General features: G+C 39.2%; 1 protein-coding gene across 1 annotated transcript in view; it reads left to right on the top strand.

Moving 5' to 3' along the window:
* The window catches only part of LOC118825478 (laminin subunit alpha-3-like), a 140,899-nt gene that overhangs the window by 16,217 nt on the left and 108,134 nt on the right, over nucleotides 1-16,548 (top strand). The window contains 5 exon segments of the mRNA XM_036596091.1: nucleotides 6,096-6,213; nucleotides 7,581-7,699; nucleotides 9,659-9,829; nucleotides 15,885-15,982; nucleotides 16,387-16,502. Of these exon segments, the coding sequence (XP_036451984.1) occupies nucleotides 6,096-6,213; nucleotides 7,581-7,699; nucleotides 9,659-9,829; nucleotides 15,885-15,982; nucleotides 16,387-16,502 (622 nt within the window).

Raw genomic sequence — 16,548 nt, 5'->3', positions numbered from 1 at the left:
TCTGTGAGTTGTAGCGCAGTGCATGGTAGAAGTCTGCTGTTTTATTTCTGTAAATTGGTACTGATGTCATTCAGGATCATTTCAAGCCACTGCATTGAGCCAGTTATTTCGGACGTTCATTATTTCCGTGTTCGTTGGTTAGCAGTCTGGCTTCAGGTTGGGATCACGAGTCGTTTTTGGACTGGGAGCTCCAACTCTGAGCTATAGCATGGAACATTGTTAGGGATTGACATCTAATACTGCCAGCCTTTTCCAGATATATCAGCGAGTGGGTAGAGGCCTTGTGATGCAAGAACTGACGCACAAGTTGCTGCTGCTGGCCCTGAGGCAGTGATATACGAGCATGGAAAAGTGCATGCACTTACTTCTTCAGCTGAACTTAGCTGACCAGTTCAGATGTGGCTGATATATATATAAATGAATAAACTATTATGAATGAATATACTACAAAATCTTTTTTTCCTGCAGGTATTTGCTTTTTTGTTTATTCTAAGCATCTTCTTTGCTGGCCAGTCCTAGGGAATTGAGCATGATTGGGATAAAACAATATTTTCTTGAGAGGATAAATGAGAAAGAAATCTCTCCCTTGACCATATGACCCCAGCCATGGCCACCTGTCTCTCTCAAATACACTAATGCTCCTCTCATTGTTTTAAAGGCCCTTTTTCGTTCTGCTGCCTTCATGGCTCTGGCTCCGACTGTAACAACTGTCTGCCTGTCTCGGGCTGTAATAACATCAGGTGATTGTTCATCTGTGGGGCATTCTTTAGCCCTGAGCTCACACACAATATATGGATGTTCAAAATAGACTCCCAGGCGAGCCCTGAACACAGCACATGTTCACTGGGTACTTGGGTGCCACATGGCATTGGACGTGGCCTGCATTCTCTGATTCAGCTCATGAAGGTAACTGTTAATGAGCTGATGAAATGGCTTAGGTGTGCTAAACTGTGCAGTGCCATGAAGATTTCAGACTGGGATCCATGCTCTAGGTCCTTTGGGTCTTGTTTTGTTTGGTGGAACACGGTTCAGTCTGCTTAGTAGGCCTACTGATATTTATTTGGTGTACTTATAAAGGGCTTATGGAATAGAAACTGAATTTGCCTTTTTCAAAATAGTTTGATGTATTCTGTAAACATTATTAAAATATCAAAACCTACGATTCGCTGCTTAATCATACTGCCCATATATGGAAACTGAACTGTAAAAATGGCCCAGTTTGAATTCATCATGGATGTGATATATATGACTGTCCATTCAGACTGCAACCTATAGCTGCCCGTTCACCATTGAAGCTGCCCATTGAGGTGGAAGATGTGGGGAAAACGATTAAGTGTTGTGCTCTTCCTGACTGTCAGGAAGCAAATGAGTCATTGCAGCCTTCAAAGGCCTTTACACGTCTGAAAAGAGTGCCTGAAGTTTATTTTTTTTCCTTCCACATCCCTGAGGATTTTAGTCTGAACTTAACAACTTGTTACACATTTCAGACTGTTTTTTTTTAAGTGGGACACTGTAAAGGGCAGCCAATCAGAACAGATTTCATTGCATATATCAGTCTTAAAGATACAGTACCAACAAGTATGCAGTCCGTTTTATAGTTAGGTTTCATTCTATAATATGTGTGATAACAAGAATGGTTTCTATAGTTCTGTTTAACACAATCTATTATATCCCTGAAAGTGATAACCAAAAAAAAAGAACACTCCACTGTGCAGCTCTTGGAACAAGAAAAAACTGGTTTGCTTAGCCTACCTTGGATGGTTGATAGCCAAGCTGTTTAAAATGGCGAGATTTCTCAGTTGAGAACAATAATAATGGGCAAAGAGTGATGAATCGAACAGTGACAGAGTGCTGACATTGCTTAGCATGAGGATCACATACCTGCAAATACCTCACCCAAATGCCTCAGTTACCAGAGCAAAGGGAAAACACAAAGCTGATGCTTCATATTTGAATTTTCCACTCCACTTTAAATGGAGCAGCAGTTATGTGTTACACATGCTTTCATATTTGAGATGTCTCATACAGTACTAGGTGTGAGAACAATCCTAATGTTTGATGTGTTTTTACAGGCTAGTGGTTTAGTGGATGACCTACTTTTTAAGGTTGTGTATGTGTGTCTTGTAATTGGTTGTTTAGCCTAATGGTTAACTCACTCATTCTGTAGAGATAATGCATTTCTCAATTTAGCAATATTGCAGAGATGCAGGAAGGCTGATCTAGTAATATTAGTTATATGTGCGGTGAAGGACAGATCAGGATCTATCATGACACCAAGATTTTTTACAGGTGAGCTTGATGCAGCTGAGAAATTGTTAAGTTTAAGTGTACAATTAGACAGTTTCTTTCTAGCTGCTTTTGGACCAAGTGTTATTAGACTTGACAGAAACTCAGAGAATTCCTGTAAGAGCTGACAATACTGTAATAGTGTGAGCCAAGGTTATGTGAATGCCTGGCAAGAATTCATAATGTAATGATGATAATTAAACCAGCTATAAGTTGTTTGTTTTCATTATTTCCAATTGTATCAACAATAACTGTTTCGTTTTAACCCCTCATTAATGAAATATTGTTTAGGTACCAGTTTTGTGGCTTAAAACAGGACAAAGATTTTGAATCCTGATTAGTGAAACAAATAACAAAATAACAGATACTTGATTAGTCAGGCGAGCCCTAATTGGTACATTCAATAAGAATTAAAATCAATGTTTGATATAACATTGTTTATGTGTAATGCAACATGGGGGCGGGGCTTATCATTGTATCTGCAAGAGTGGTAAAATCAGCGTACAGTGGCATACTGGTACTCTCTTTTATGCTGGTATACCTGATGCTGACTGATAGTGATCTTTGGGCTCTGATGTTTTGGACTACATGGTGTTTTTGCTTATTCTGAATATTAACTGAGGCCTGCAGGGTAGCTGTCTCAGAAGGAGTTGAAATGAGTGGTATTTACAGGCCTGGAGTGCGGCTGCTCATGTTCTCGGGACATGATGGAGGACGGTTTGTCTCTTAACCCTCTGCAGTACTGGACCACTATACCCTCACATGCATTATGTCACCACAGCAGCTGAAGCCGTGAGGAACAAAAGGAGCTGATTGATTTAAGGCTGTTTGGGGTTGACAGATTAACCTGGTCCTTTCAGTGTGTGTGCACACTGCAGCTTTGTTTGTTTGTTTGTTTGTTTATATGTACTTTCTGGATGTTTTCGGTTTCCACAGTGTTCTTTTTTCAATACAAATCTGAACTACTGGAACTCTTAGATTCTCTGAAACTAAATTTATGCATCTTGCAGTACCGTACAGCTGTGTTCAAACCATGGACATTTTAGCAGTTTGTACAAAATTACACAGTTATATTTTTTATATAATTCCACAGAGACTATAAAATAAGAATAACTACGAAATATGCTGAAATACAACCACACTTCGAACTAAGCTTCAGTCAAAAAGCAATGAAGATATGTGCCGTTATTATTATTTGTTAGTATTATTATTATTTTTATTATTTTTACTAATTTCAAGAGATTAAGGATGGGCATGGTTATCCTCTCAGTGGTTCGTTTTCTTCTTAGTAAGAATGGGCATTTTAATCGAATTTGATATACAAATTTGTAAGCCATTTGTTCTAAATAATATAATAATAATAATACTATAATACTCCCAGTACTCCCACTTTGTATCTTGTTTGAAGTGAATTGGCCAAAGCTTCGAGGAGCTATAGTTGTATGCAAAAGTTTGGGCACCCCTGGTCAAATTGCATGTTGATTTTCTACAAGACGAACAAGATAGGTTATAAAATAAAATAATAAGTTAACACATCTCTACAGAGAACACACTAAAATAACAGAAATACAATAAAGAACAGAAATAACGCCTAAAATGAAATTGAGATTAAAATAAATGAATTTTTCCTGAGCAGTCCACAATATTTTGCTATTATAGACTGTTAGACTAAAGAATATTTGAAGACTGTTTTTTTTAAAAAGTGGACATTTGATTAGCAGAAATGGTTAAAATATCCATCCTATAACTCATATGCGAGATATGAGTTAAAGTGATCAGATAGTTAAAATTGCTTGTCTGTCACACACAGAAATGACCATGTTTTTACTTGTACCTGGTATATTGTATCTCATTATAATACACTCTTCAAAAAGATGGTTCTTCAAGACAGTGGTTCTATATAGAACCATGAACACTTAAAGAACCCTTTGCAGGATTAAAGGATTCTTTGCATGGTGAAATGGAAAATGGTTCTTCAGATTGATGGAGAATGTGTCGTATATTCTTTATAGAAGGGTTTATATATAGCACCTTGCAAGCTTGACATCATAACAATATCAGAAGTATTAAGATTTAAAAAGATTGTTGGCACAATCTCACTGTCAGTGGCTGTTTTTTCAGTTAGGGGGCTGCTGGCTGCTGGTGGATAATGGGTTGGGTGGGACTGGGATGGGTTGGTATGTGACGCCATGCCAGGAATCTGAGTGTAGTCAACAAGTCTGCTCGCACACCTCAGGTTCGAACACTTCGTCAACACAAGAGAGTGTGACTGCACGCATGCACTCAGTGACACGAATGTGCGGTGCCACACATACCGCCATTCTTAACACACAGGTGTGAACAACACACATACGAGAAATGAACTGATTTCTCCTGGGACTGAATGATAATCAGACGTTCACAGAAACGAGAGTATGGAATTTGATTCATGCCATTAGACATTTTAATTTAAATGCAGAAATCTGAATTTGAATGTTATTATTTTGAGGCTGTAACAAACAATCTGAAACTGAATTTTAGGTTGATGTACATAAAAAATGAAAATAACATCCAGATGTCTTGCAGGTAAAGTAGAGACTAAATTGTAGCATGAATATAATTTGTAGATGCTTCTATTAGCTTGTCAACTTCAGCAACACTGACGTGCCTAATACACTCATAGCACTACTATTTCACTGTGCCAGTGCTGCAGTGATAGCTGTAAATTACCCCAAAAATATCTGCTCAGTGGTCCTGTGGTGGTCTGTTTCTACTGAGGAATGGGAGAAGGGGGGATTCATGAACTGCAGATGGCCTAAAGTCAGTAACTGCATTTGTAACTGTATGGTTGAAGTTTCTGATAAAATGGCCAGTGAGTCCAGTTCAGAATTTAGTTTCAGAGATTCTGATTTCTGCAGTAAATTCTAATTTCTAATGGCATGAATCTCCGTAGGAAAGCTTGATATTTAGCTCTTAGAGAGACATTGTTGTGTTACTGTGCTGTGTTAAATGTAATTTAGTAATTACACATTTTGGTATATAATTAATTCCTTTTACATTTGAATAATGCTGTGCGAGTTGAGAGTGTGCTTCTGACGTTTTCTGTGTGTTTGAATGTCAGAAAAGACCATGCCAAAACACTTTAACACCAGGAAACCATGAACAGATTCCTAGTAGTTACAAACCAATTCATAATAGTCTGACTAGTAAGAATAAGAATAGAGTTAAATAATACTTTTTCATAAATAACTTTTCAAGTTCAAATCATGATAAAATATCTCCTTTTCTGTCTACAAACACACATGTGGTCATAATTGAAAGCATTTTTTAGACAGAATGAATGAGCAATGAGAAAGAAAAATACAATTGATTATAAATTATTACATGCTTTTGCTATTATTATCAATAACTGTATCTTCTGGCCTGAGAAAACTGTGATTTCTAAATCACAAGCCAAATTTTGGAAGCCATAACTGATAGTCATAACTAGAATTTACCCTTAAAAATTACATCATTGTATTTAACAGTAATGAGAAGCCAAGGTTCACGTGGCTATCAGTAGACAGATGCACGTTTGTGGTTGTAGAGGAAGTCAGGTGTACCAAACCTTGCCCCACATCAACCCCCAGCAGTGCAGTCAGTGTTTGCTTTGTGTATTGAAAGCGATGCTGCTTAAGATTCTATCAGCTAAACACTGCAGTGCTTTGTGTTGCTGGGTGTGCTCTGACGCAACGTTAGGTTTCCTTCAACAGCTGTAGAAAATAAAGGGTGATTGATTAGTGAGTTCATAACGTTGCAACTTACTGACGTGCCTTTTGTTTACTTTCCAGCTTTTCCATGTGGCTTATGTCATTGTCAAATTTGCCAACTCTCCTCGCCCTGATCTGTGGGTTCTGGAGCGCTCTGTTGATCATGGCAGGACCTTCATGCCCTGGCAGTATTTCGCACGTGAGTTGATATTCACCTATAGATGTGGGCATTCTGATATCAAATCAAATCAAAATTTACCCAATTTTCCACTTACCCCAGATGTTGTTGATGAGCCAAGACATGTTTGGAGGCCAAATTTGCTTCTTTAGTTTAGAACTGGAGCTGTGAGACTAACGTTGCTAACAACTAGAACTCAACAGTCACCCAAATAGTCCAAATTGTTTCTGTAAAAATACACCCCCAAAACCTCTCTCACCCAGCTCAAACCAGTCTTTGTTAAGGCCACACAGACTTGCCGATGTGGTTTAGAGCACAATATGAATTACAGTAAGCTGTAAAAGGCAGACATTTCAGACGACACCAGGGCTGATATTCACAAAGCACTACTGATCTTGGATCAGATTTGTCTCTATTTATTACAGCCATTACAGTATTACAGTCATTTTCACAAACACTGATTCTAGATCAGCACTCCGACTGCTGAGGTGGTTTGTGAATGCAGACTCTATTGTCTAAAGTGGCTGCCTGCAGCGTTCAGCTACACAGTGAAGATTTGTTCATTCTATAGTTCAGTCATACTGACACACTGACAAGTCTGTGTGACCCTAATAAAGACTAGGATGTGGTTTGAGTGGGTTGAAAGAAGTTTTGGTGGTCAGTTTTTAGAGAAACCATTTGGGCTATTTGGGTGACTATTGCACTCTAGTGTTTGTTAGCAGCGTTAGCCTTGCTGTGCGAGTTGTAACTGAAGAAACAAAATTTTGACTCCATGTAACATAAAAAGGCAGCACAGGATGTCAGAGTCTTCTTATATATGATCAGTTTGGTTTGGATTATTGACTTTCAAACCTGACTGTTATATTGATTAAACTGTAAAGGAATTTGGAGTTTTAACTTAATATAATTAATTGGCTGCCTTGACATTTTGAGTTAATAGAGCATCTAATAGTGACTTCACAGAACAATAATGTGTTACATTCTATCCATGTTACTATTTGAAGTATAGCAGCAAGATTACCTGCTTCTTTAAATTTGAGTCCCAGTTCATGTTTACAGTGTATCAGAGAAAGTTTTTATATTAGACATTATGCTTGCGCCATTTTCTTCCTTATGATTTAAAGTGTCCATTATACTGTATACTTACAATATTTCTAAGCTGTCTTTAACATTATCTACCTGATCAATTTCATATTAGTCATAAACTTCAAGATGACTGAGTGAATTGTGGTTGTGTTTGCTGCTTTACAAACTTTTACTCTAATGTTTCAAGCCATCAAGATGAAAAAAAATGTTTATGTATGTTGATGTTTGATGTGGTACATGATAGATTAACGTTTGTCTACATTTGTAGTATAACTAAAACATATTCACTGAATTTACTGCAGATTCAAAACGGGATTGTATTGAAGGGTTTGGTAAGCAGCCTGATGCTCGAATCCATCGAGATGATGATCAGATCTGTACGACGGAGTACTCCCGGATTGTTCCATTGGAAAATGGAGAGGTAGGTTATTAACTGCATGTTGTGCTTCACTGTGTCTAACTTTTCAGAGTGGCTCCGGTTATTCAGGAAGAGTCAGAGGAAGAATACATTTAGAATTTTCCATGTTAAACTTTAAGAAATACACTTTCACTCCTTTTTCAACCTAATATATATCTGATGCATCTGTAGAATATTGTCCAATTACCATGGATAATAGTTTCCGTATGATTAGAAAAGAACAGAAACCCAGTGTCTCAGTGCATTTACAATACAAGCCCATGAGCTAATGAACAGAATGGGTCTTCAGTTCTTTTACTGATTGCAGAAAAATACAAAATGATTGTCTGTGTTAATCAACCAAATGCTACATTATTAAAAAGTTAGCTAACAGTAATCAGCAGCAGTTTCTCCAGTATTGTATACTGTTTATTTTTTTCAATAAGATATTCTTTAAATACAGCACCACTGTACTGTAATTCCTGTTTTCAGAATAATACTGTAATAATACTGTAATGATACTGTTAGATAATACAGTAGTTTACTGGCTTGAAATTGATGATCCAGGTCATCTCAAAGGTGTTCAGTGGGGTTGAGGTCAGTTCCTGCAACTCTTCAGACCATGTCTTTATAAAGTTCGCTTTGTGCACTGGGGCACAGTCATGCAGGAACAGGAAAGGGCCTTTCCCAACTTAAAGTTGCCACAAAGTTGGAAGCATAATTGTCTAAAATGTCTTTATGTGCTGTATTATTAACATTACCCTTCACTGGAACTAAGAGGCAGAGCTCAAAACCTGAAAGCCAGCCCCAGCCCATTATCCCTCCTCCACCAAACTTTGCTATTGACACTGTGTGCTCCGGGAGGTAGAGTTCTTCTGGCAACCGTCAAACCCAGATTGGTCCATCAGACTGCCAGATATTCAAGCGTGATTCATCACTTCAGAGAACATGTTTCTTCAGAGACCAGTAGCGGCGTGCCTTACACCACTCCAACCGACGCCTTGCATTGCGCATGGTGATCTTAGGCTTGTGTGCAGCTGATCGGCCCGACCCATTTCATGAAGCTCAACATTAGCACAGATCTTGTGTTAACGTTGCTTTCAGAGGCAGTTTGGAAGTTCGTTCTACTACGGAAGTTTGCATGGTCTACTGCTTTGTGGTTAAGCTCTTGTTGCTCCTAGAAGTTTCCATTTTATAAAAATAACACAGTTGATCTAGGCAGATCTAGCAGGGCAGAAATGGCTTGGCAAAGGTGACATCTTATGACATTGCCCCATTTAAAGTCCCTGAGCTCTTTAGTAGGACCCATTCTACTGCCAGTGTGTGTTTTAAAGAGATTGTTAGGCTATGTGCTTGATTTTATACTGCTGTTAGTAATGGGTGTGGTTGAAACACCTGATCTCAATAATTAGGAGAGGTGTCCACATACTTTTGGCCATTATAAATTATCTGAAATAATTAAATAAAAATATAAATGTTTCCTATTGTATGATCATACACTTAATTAAAGCACTAAACTGTTTAGCAAATACATATTATACACAAAACATATAGCAATTAGATGCACATATGCCACTCTTTAAGATCACAGAGCTGACAGTAACCCAGTGTCTCTTTTAAGGATGAGCTAGTTGACTAAAACTCAAAACACGATCATGGTTAGAGTAACAGTAGACTGTAGACAACAAAATAGCAAGGAATGCTGGGAAGCTCCACTCCCTTACTATAATATTCAGAGACAGGCTGCTCAAAACTACACATTCACTTTTCTTCAGGTAACAGCTAACTACTGTGAAATCTGACATTTTAACATCTTTGACATGAAGCTTGACCTGTATCACCCAGAATGAGTCATTCTTTACAGCAAGGAATACAGTAGATTGCTGCAGTGTTTTCACTTCAAATTTACAGCATTTTTACAGTGTACAGATGTAACTGAGATGAGTTTTCCCTTAATGACATTGTCCTTTTGACATTTTGTAGATCGTCGTGTCGCTTGTGAACGGTCGTCCAGGATCAAAGAACTTCACCTACTCCCCAGTCCTTCAGGACTTCACAAAGGCAACCAATATTCGCCTGCGCTTTTTACGGACAAACACCCTCCTCGGGCATCTAATCTCCAAAGCTCAGCGCGATCCCACTGTAACACGCCGGGTGAGTGCCAGCAGGACCCAGCCTGTGTGAAATGAAAAATGCCAGCGCAATGAGAAAATGTCTCAGAGCAGCTATTCAGAAACTACTGTGAGTACTAGACCTACCGCCGTGGCTGCAGCAGGAGATGTTCATTAGTGCAAACGAGGCATTCACAGTGGTGATGTTCAGCAATAAAGATGAGCATCTATGATATTAGCACCGAGTGAAAATGTAAGGTAGGTTTCTGTATTTAATGAAGATCAAATCAGGAACCTGATGGTTCAAAATCATAAACCTCCCTGAAAGCAGATGTGCCTTTAGTAGATTTAAGGTGCAGTTCTCTGCTTTATTGTCTATTTTGTTAAAACCGCAGTTTAAATGGCATAACCATGAAGCTTAGTACTCATATAAACAGGTTTTTCTTCACTCATCATGCACACAATTGAAAGTTTGAACATCTATTGTGTTTCTCGGCCACGCTGCACGAAACGTCAGTGAATCTTTTTGGAATGCCTGTGATAGAGGTTTAATTTACAGTGTATGTGATATTTATATATTTATTTAAGACATATAGTTTGTTTCAAATTCAACTGTGCCAATTCTGTTTGTGTTTTTAAATGAACGTAGAGTGAATGAATCAGGAATCTTACCTGCATATCTTAATTATGCTTTTACTGAACAGTGATTCAGGAGGGCAAGAAGAGCCACATCCGGTTCTGAGGACTAATTCCCAACTGCAGGGAACACTGTACTGCAATTAGCTCAGACTTAATTAAACATTCCAGGTTTCCCTTTACACAAACCGTGAATGTTATCCCTGCTGTCCTGACCAAAGCCCTGTCCCAGGATGTTCACATCTCTGGCCCTGCAGCAGTGATTAAGCCGAATCTCTAGTTGATCCTTCCTTTTGTGGGAAGTGTGTGATGTCACCATACGAAGGCTACATATTGAAAGTGCTAAAGCTATCTTAGTACATATGTAGTGGCCAATTTAATGGGTATAAGCACCTTGGAAAGGGGCCACAGTAGGACCACCACTGACCAGGTACTATCTGGTTGGTAGAACGGTCTCAACACTGCCGTAGTCTCAGCATCGGATGCTCTGCCCACACATAAACAGAGTATCTGATATGTTTTACGAGCTGCGTTCCAAAAGCTGGGCTGGATTTCTAGAGCACTACATCATCCAATTCTGATCCAATCAGAAGGATCCTTTGAATACAGCTGAGAAACACAGGCTACGATATGACAGTTTTCAAGGACGCAACCCAAGTATTCTTTACAGTCTTCTGTTGACCATAATTTTAAAAAGCCAGGAAAATATACAGTAACATGTACAGTACACTCTTTATTTAGCTGTGTATTTTTTAAGGTGGCGTGAAATGCACCTGCTTTCAGTGAGTTGAACAGTAGCTTGCAGGACAGCATTTAATTGCAAACTTGTTTTGTCTGCCACATATTACATCATTCAAATGAAAGTTTTGATTGCCAGCTTATCATTTACATCAACACTATTTTCTCCATTAATTTTTATGCACCAACTGTAACAAAGCAGCCTTGGTAGACCGTTCAGTTACGTAATACGAATAAGGAGCCCTACCAAGGACCCACAATTTCTCTGCTGCAGCCTGGCTTTTGGATCACAGCTATTGTCCTTTTATGGTCCCTTTCCAAGGCCATAACTATCAGGATTTTGTCAAAGCCATTCTTACTGGCTACTTGCACTTCCAGTGCAGTGAGTTTTAACTGTCTGAAGGGAAACAAAACACCTTTAAAACTCCTGTAAAACTAATTCAGTAGTTTTCTTTGAAGCATTTAGTAGCTTTCAAGTGAGATATCTTTGCGTGTTTGCCCAAACATACTGACGTGTTTCTTGTGGGTTTGCTTTTCTTGTAGCCCTGTTTTGAAAATTGTCACACTAAAACAACGGTCTGTGTTTGATTATTTTCATATCAGTCAAGCAGCCCTTTCCTTTCAAACTTATTGATTCTTGGATACGTTTAAGAGGCAAAACATGTCAGACACTCTACTGATGGACAGACACACTGCACTGACATGATAGTGGTGTGGTAGTGTGTACAGTGCTGGTAAGAGTGTATCAGGCTGAGCAGTGTTGCTGTCGATTTACACACATTTACACAGGGTCACTGTTTTGTTGAGAATAATCAAAAAATGTCCAGCTAGCACTGTCCTACAGCCAGAAACTGACCTCAAATAATGACCACAGATGAATGGCTAGAGGATGACTAACAAAAACACCTTGAGAAAGTGGCATGTACACAGTGTGTGAAAACTAGGGGTGCATGGTCAGAATCAGCAGACTTTTGCTCCAAAATTGCAAACACATTCAGACAGTTTATTGTTTTGACTTGATCTGTGTTGTAATTTTAAAATGTAAATAATGAGGCAGGTTATTGCACTGTTGCTGTATTTGAATGCTGCTGTTACACCTGTGCAAAACTGTTGTAGCATAGTTATGCATGATCTATTGTGCTAAATAGCCCGATGTCTCTAACTTAATTGATTTCATGTGGTTTAATTATGCAACTTGTTTTTTCATTTAAGCATCACAGATGTGCGAAAAGTCAAATCCCGAAATCAGTATTCATTTATTCTGCGTGTTTCATTACAGGAAGATGGAGAAAATATACAGACTGACAATTTTGTTTTGACAGGAGTGGACGCGTTGTTAAGGGTGTGACTGAGAAGGCGGCAATATGGAAGCCAGCTCTGACTTGGCTGTTTTTCCTAATTAGGCTAAATACTGTAGCTGATTTTAGCCAGCTCTAGAGACAATGAAAATATTTTTTTTGGAAAACTAACATGTTGGCATGTGGTCCACTCCGGAGAAAGGTTCTCATCAGCGTCTGAATGTCTATTGGTTAGCTCTGTTGGCTCATTTGAAGAGGCAGCCTTTATTACCCATCTGCTATGAAAATCTGCCAGGTCCCCTCAGCTATTTTTGAGTAAAAAAACATGTTTTCAGTGTTTTACCAACAGTGCTTATATGTAAAGAGTAAGCTTCCAGCCCTATGCCAGTTTTTACCCTTTTTTCCCCCACTCCCTACAGTTAACCTGTAATCTGTTCATTGTCTATTACAAATAATTACATATCAAAATTAGCCAGGATGCACATCCTTATTAAGAATTTAAAATGTCACTATGGAAATGTGGTAGTGCAGGGGTCGCAACCCGAATGTTAAGAGGAGCCATTTTGTCCTTTCAACAGAAATCAAACCACCTTGAGAGCCACAACGTTTAATGTCCGTTTTACTATCTTTGCTGTAAGTATGTCCCAGTATGTGCTAATGTATTAGTATAGACTAAGTACATTATATAAACGAAAACGCAGACCTACTTTGTTTTCCTTTAAGTTTTAGCTCAGCTACTGCCACTCTTCTCACATCTCCAGCAGGAAACTTTTCCTCGAAAGTAGAATAGTTTCTTGTAAAATGTCTCTAAACATTTGACCTTTTACAAGGCTGAAGTCGCTTCTCATTCACCAGCTTCATGTTCACATTTTTCCGTTCTACCTTAAATGGTGTCTGAGGTGCCAGAATGTAACTGCTGCACCATTAAAGGTGGAATGGGACATTTCGAACAAGAAGCTGGCCAATGATAACTCCAGAGCTTTATTTTACTGCAAATGAGGATTATTTTATTTTTACCTAAAATCTAATTCTGCTGTGGAGCCGCAACAGGGCAGTGAAAGAGCCGGATGTTGCCTCATTTTCCCTGTGCTAGTGTATTTCAGGTTATGCTTTGGGTTAAAAAGGTTAATAAAAACAGCCAAAATACTGCTAGTTTGGCCGCAAAGCCATCTGCGTTGGCCTTAAAAATTCATCATCTGTGCAACTACCATGTCAGTGTTGTCATTGTGCTTAGAATTATCCATCACCCAAATAATATCAGCTCAAAGATGGTTCCTTGGTGGTCACATTCCATTGATGGATGGGTAGAAGGAGGCTGAGCAGCAACTTTTCCAAGTAAATCACATGTAATTTTGCAACTGTGACCGCCAATCTGAAACAGATTCCGCATGTGGGTCTTTTGGATAATGACATGATCCACATTAGCCAAGCACATTTGGCACTGCCTATAATTCATGCCAATTAAATTTGTATCCATACTGTTTCCGTCCTCATCCAGGATCTCACAGGTTAACTAGTTCTCCTAAATCTGAATGTGAGTCTCTGTATGTGGCTGATGTTTGAAGGCTCCTCTCTCAGGTGCTAGTTCTGTGTTTGCTGACACCACATCATCTTACCTCCACTTTCACCCCCCTCCTCACACACATTCCTCTGTGTTGGGCTGTGTGCCAGCCCAGCGCCGCCTGCCAAGCCGCCCGGCTCTGCCGGCAGGCTAATGCCCACAGTTGGAGGAGAATGTTCAGAGCCAAACACAGTCAGCCCCTAAGAGCCTTCATCACCAGCCTGCGGAGACGGACATGCAGCTTATTCGCAGTGGGAAGAAAAACGCAGGGCACATATCTCGCTCCTGCCCTGTCCTGCACTGCAGGTCTCTTCTAATAATCCACATAAAACCCTCATTTGAATATCAACAACATTATGGTTAGAGTTAGGTTCAGAAGTAGGTGTAGGTTTTGCCTTGAGGTTGGGGTTAGGGTTAGATTTAGTGTTAAGGATAGATTTAATAGAATCGATCAAGTTCAGTTGCATTTAGTAGATTTTTAGTTGAATGTTACTTGAAGGTATACTGAGCATCTACAAGCCATCATCAGTCCACCATCCAAATAAAGTGTTTCTGAATTCTCTGCCTATTTAAATGGGCTACATGTGAGAAATAATGAATATAAAGTTACAACACTGTTTTACTGTCACTCCACACAGCTGTGCCTTCGAGGAGTTAACACAAATGGTTCTGTCCCATTTATTTTGAATCTGTTGAAGGTTTTTTTTGAAAAGGATAAGGCTTCACTGGTAAGAGTATTACATGGTTGAGCAATTGCTTGAGGCTATCAAGGATCAGCTTATGCACAGAAGAGAAAGCGTGACAGGCATGGCACGTTTTTAGTGAGCAGTTACTTAGTAAAATCACCTCTGAGCTTTGCTAATACAGTTGTGGCCGGTCTGTTGGTTAGTATTGGACTGTCTTTAGCTCAAATGACATATTGAATCAAATGCAGTTTTTTCACAAAATGAATAATCTAGTTTACAGAAGTTTAACACAGTTTGTCTGTTTCATGCTCATCTATGGAGTTCCTGAGGCATTCATGTGACCTGTATTTGCCAAGATTGTCTTAGCAGTCAAAAGAAAAGATAATTGTGCTTAGTTTTAACACATTGGCATTGCATTATGCTGCACAAGTTGTTTGGTGGTATAAGAAGGACATTGCAATGTTTATCTGCACTGTTAGTACCAAGCTGTTCCATCTTAAACTGCCTGAAGGCTTCAGCAGACTGTCTGTTGAAGAATAGGTTCTGTCCTAGTGCACCTACTAATGAAAGATTTATTGGATTCACGTGTTGGATTTGAGATTACTCAGCTACTGTAGAATGAAATACATGGGTGGAGTGTGTTTCAGGAATGTCCAGAGGCTGCTTATTTCTGCAGAACTGCGGGTTCCTGTAATCAATTAAAAAAACACGCTCCTTTACCCAGAGGAAGATCAGGAAACCCATACACGCACACAAACATATAGAGGATTGTTTTTCTGTCTGTATATGAGAAATATATATTATCAAAACTTAATCCAGAAAATCTTTTACTTCCATCAATACCTGCATTTTAGGCAAAATAGCTGTTTCTTTTTGTTTAACAGCAAAATGATCTTTTACTTCCATCAATACCTGCATTTTAGGCAAAATAGCTGTTTCTTTTTGTTTAACAGCAAAATGATCATGTCTGAATTATGATGTTTTCCTGTTATTTAGTCCCCACAAAGACAGTAAAGTAGAAACACACACACACACACACACACACACACACCATATATGTCTCCCATATGTCTTTAAACACAAACCACAAATCATATTACCGCCTAGCCACACTAAATACTGACCCAAGACCAGTAGCTTCTTAACCTAAGGGTGAAAATCTGTCTTCTCTATTTACAGTACTACTACAGCATCAAAGACATCAGTGTGGGTGGACGCTGTGTGTGCCACGGCCACGCCCAGGTTTGTGGGGCACGTGTCCCAGGCAGGGCCAGCCAGTGAGTATCTGTATTTCGCACGGACTTGCACCACACACTACACTGCTGGAATAAATGCAAATGGGGAGTGTATAGTTATGCAACCAGACTACTGCTTCCTTATTGATGTCAACAGTGAGGTTTAGTGTTAATGACTGATGTTCAAAATATAAACTGTAATCTCACATCTTTACAGTTAATTCTGAGGTTTGCCTGTTGGATATTAAAATGTCAGTGGTAGCTGCATCAGTTGGCTGTTTAAGCCAATCCAGGAGCCAAAGTCCAGCCTGATAAACACTTGAAAGCCTGCTTTTTAGGCACACATTTTTTGGAAGCCTGCTTTTTAAGTGCCTCATGGCGTAGGTAAAGCTTTCTCTAAAATGAGAAGGTCCACTCTAAATGAAAAATGTCCTCCTGCTCTCCAGACTCCTCTGCGAATGTGAGCACAACACCTGTGGAGAGTCATGTGACCGCTGTTGTCCAGGGTTCCACCAGAAGCCGTGGAGACCGGCGACTGCTAACAGTCCCAACGAGTGTGAGCGTAAGTTTCAGAGCAGGTCCTCCCTGTCCATGAGGATATTTCATGA

Source organism: Colossoma macropomum, unplaced genomic scaffold, assembly GCF_904425465.1.
Source record: "Colossoma macropomum unplaced genomic scaffold, Colossoma_macropomum, whole genome shotgun sequence".
NCBI classification, from domain to species: domain Eukaryota; kingdom Metazoa; phylum Chordata; class Actinopteri; order Characiformes; family Serrasalmidae; genus Colossoma; species Colossoma macropomum.
The sequence above is the reverse complement of the archived record's forward strand: the minus strand, read 5'-3'. Positions and strand labels throughout refer to the sequence as shown.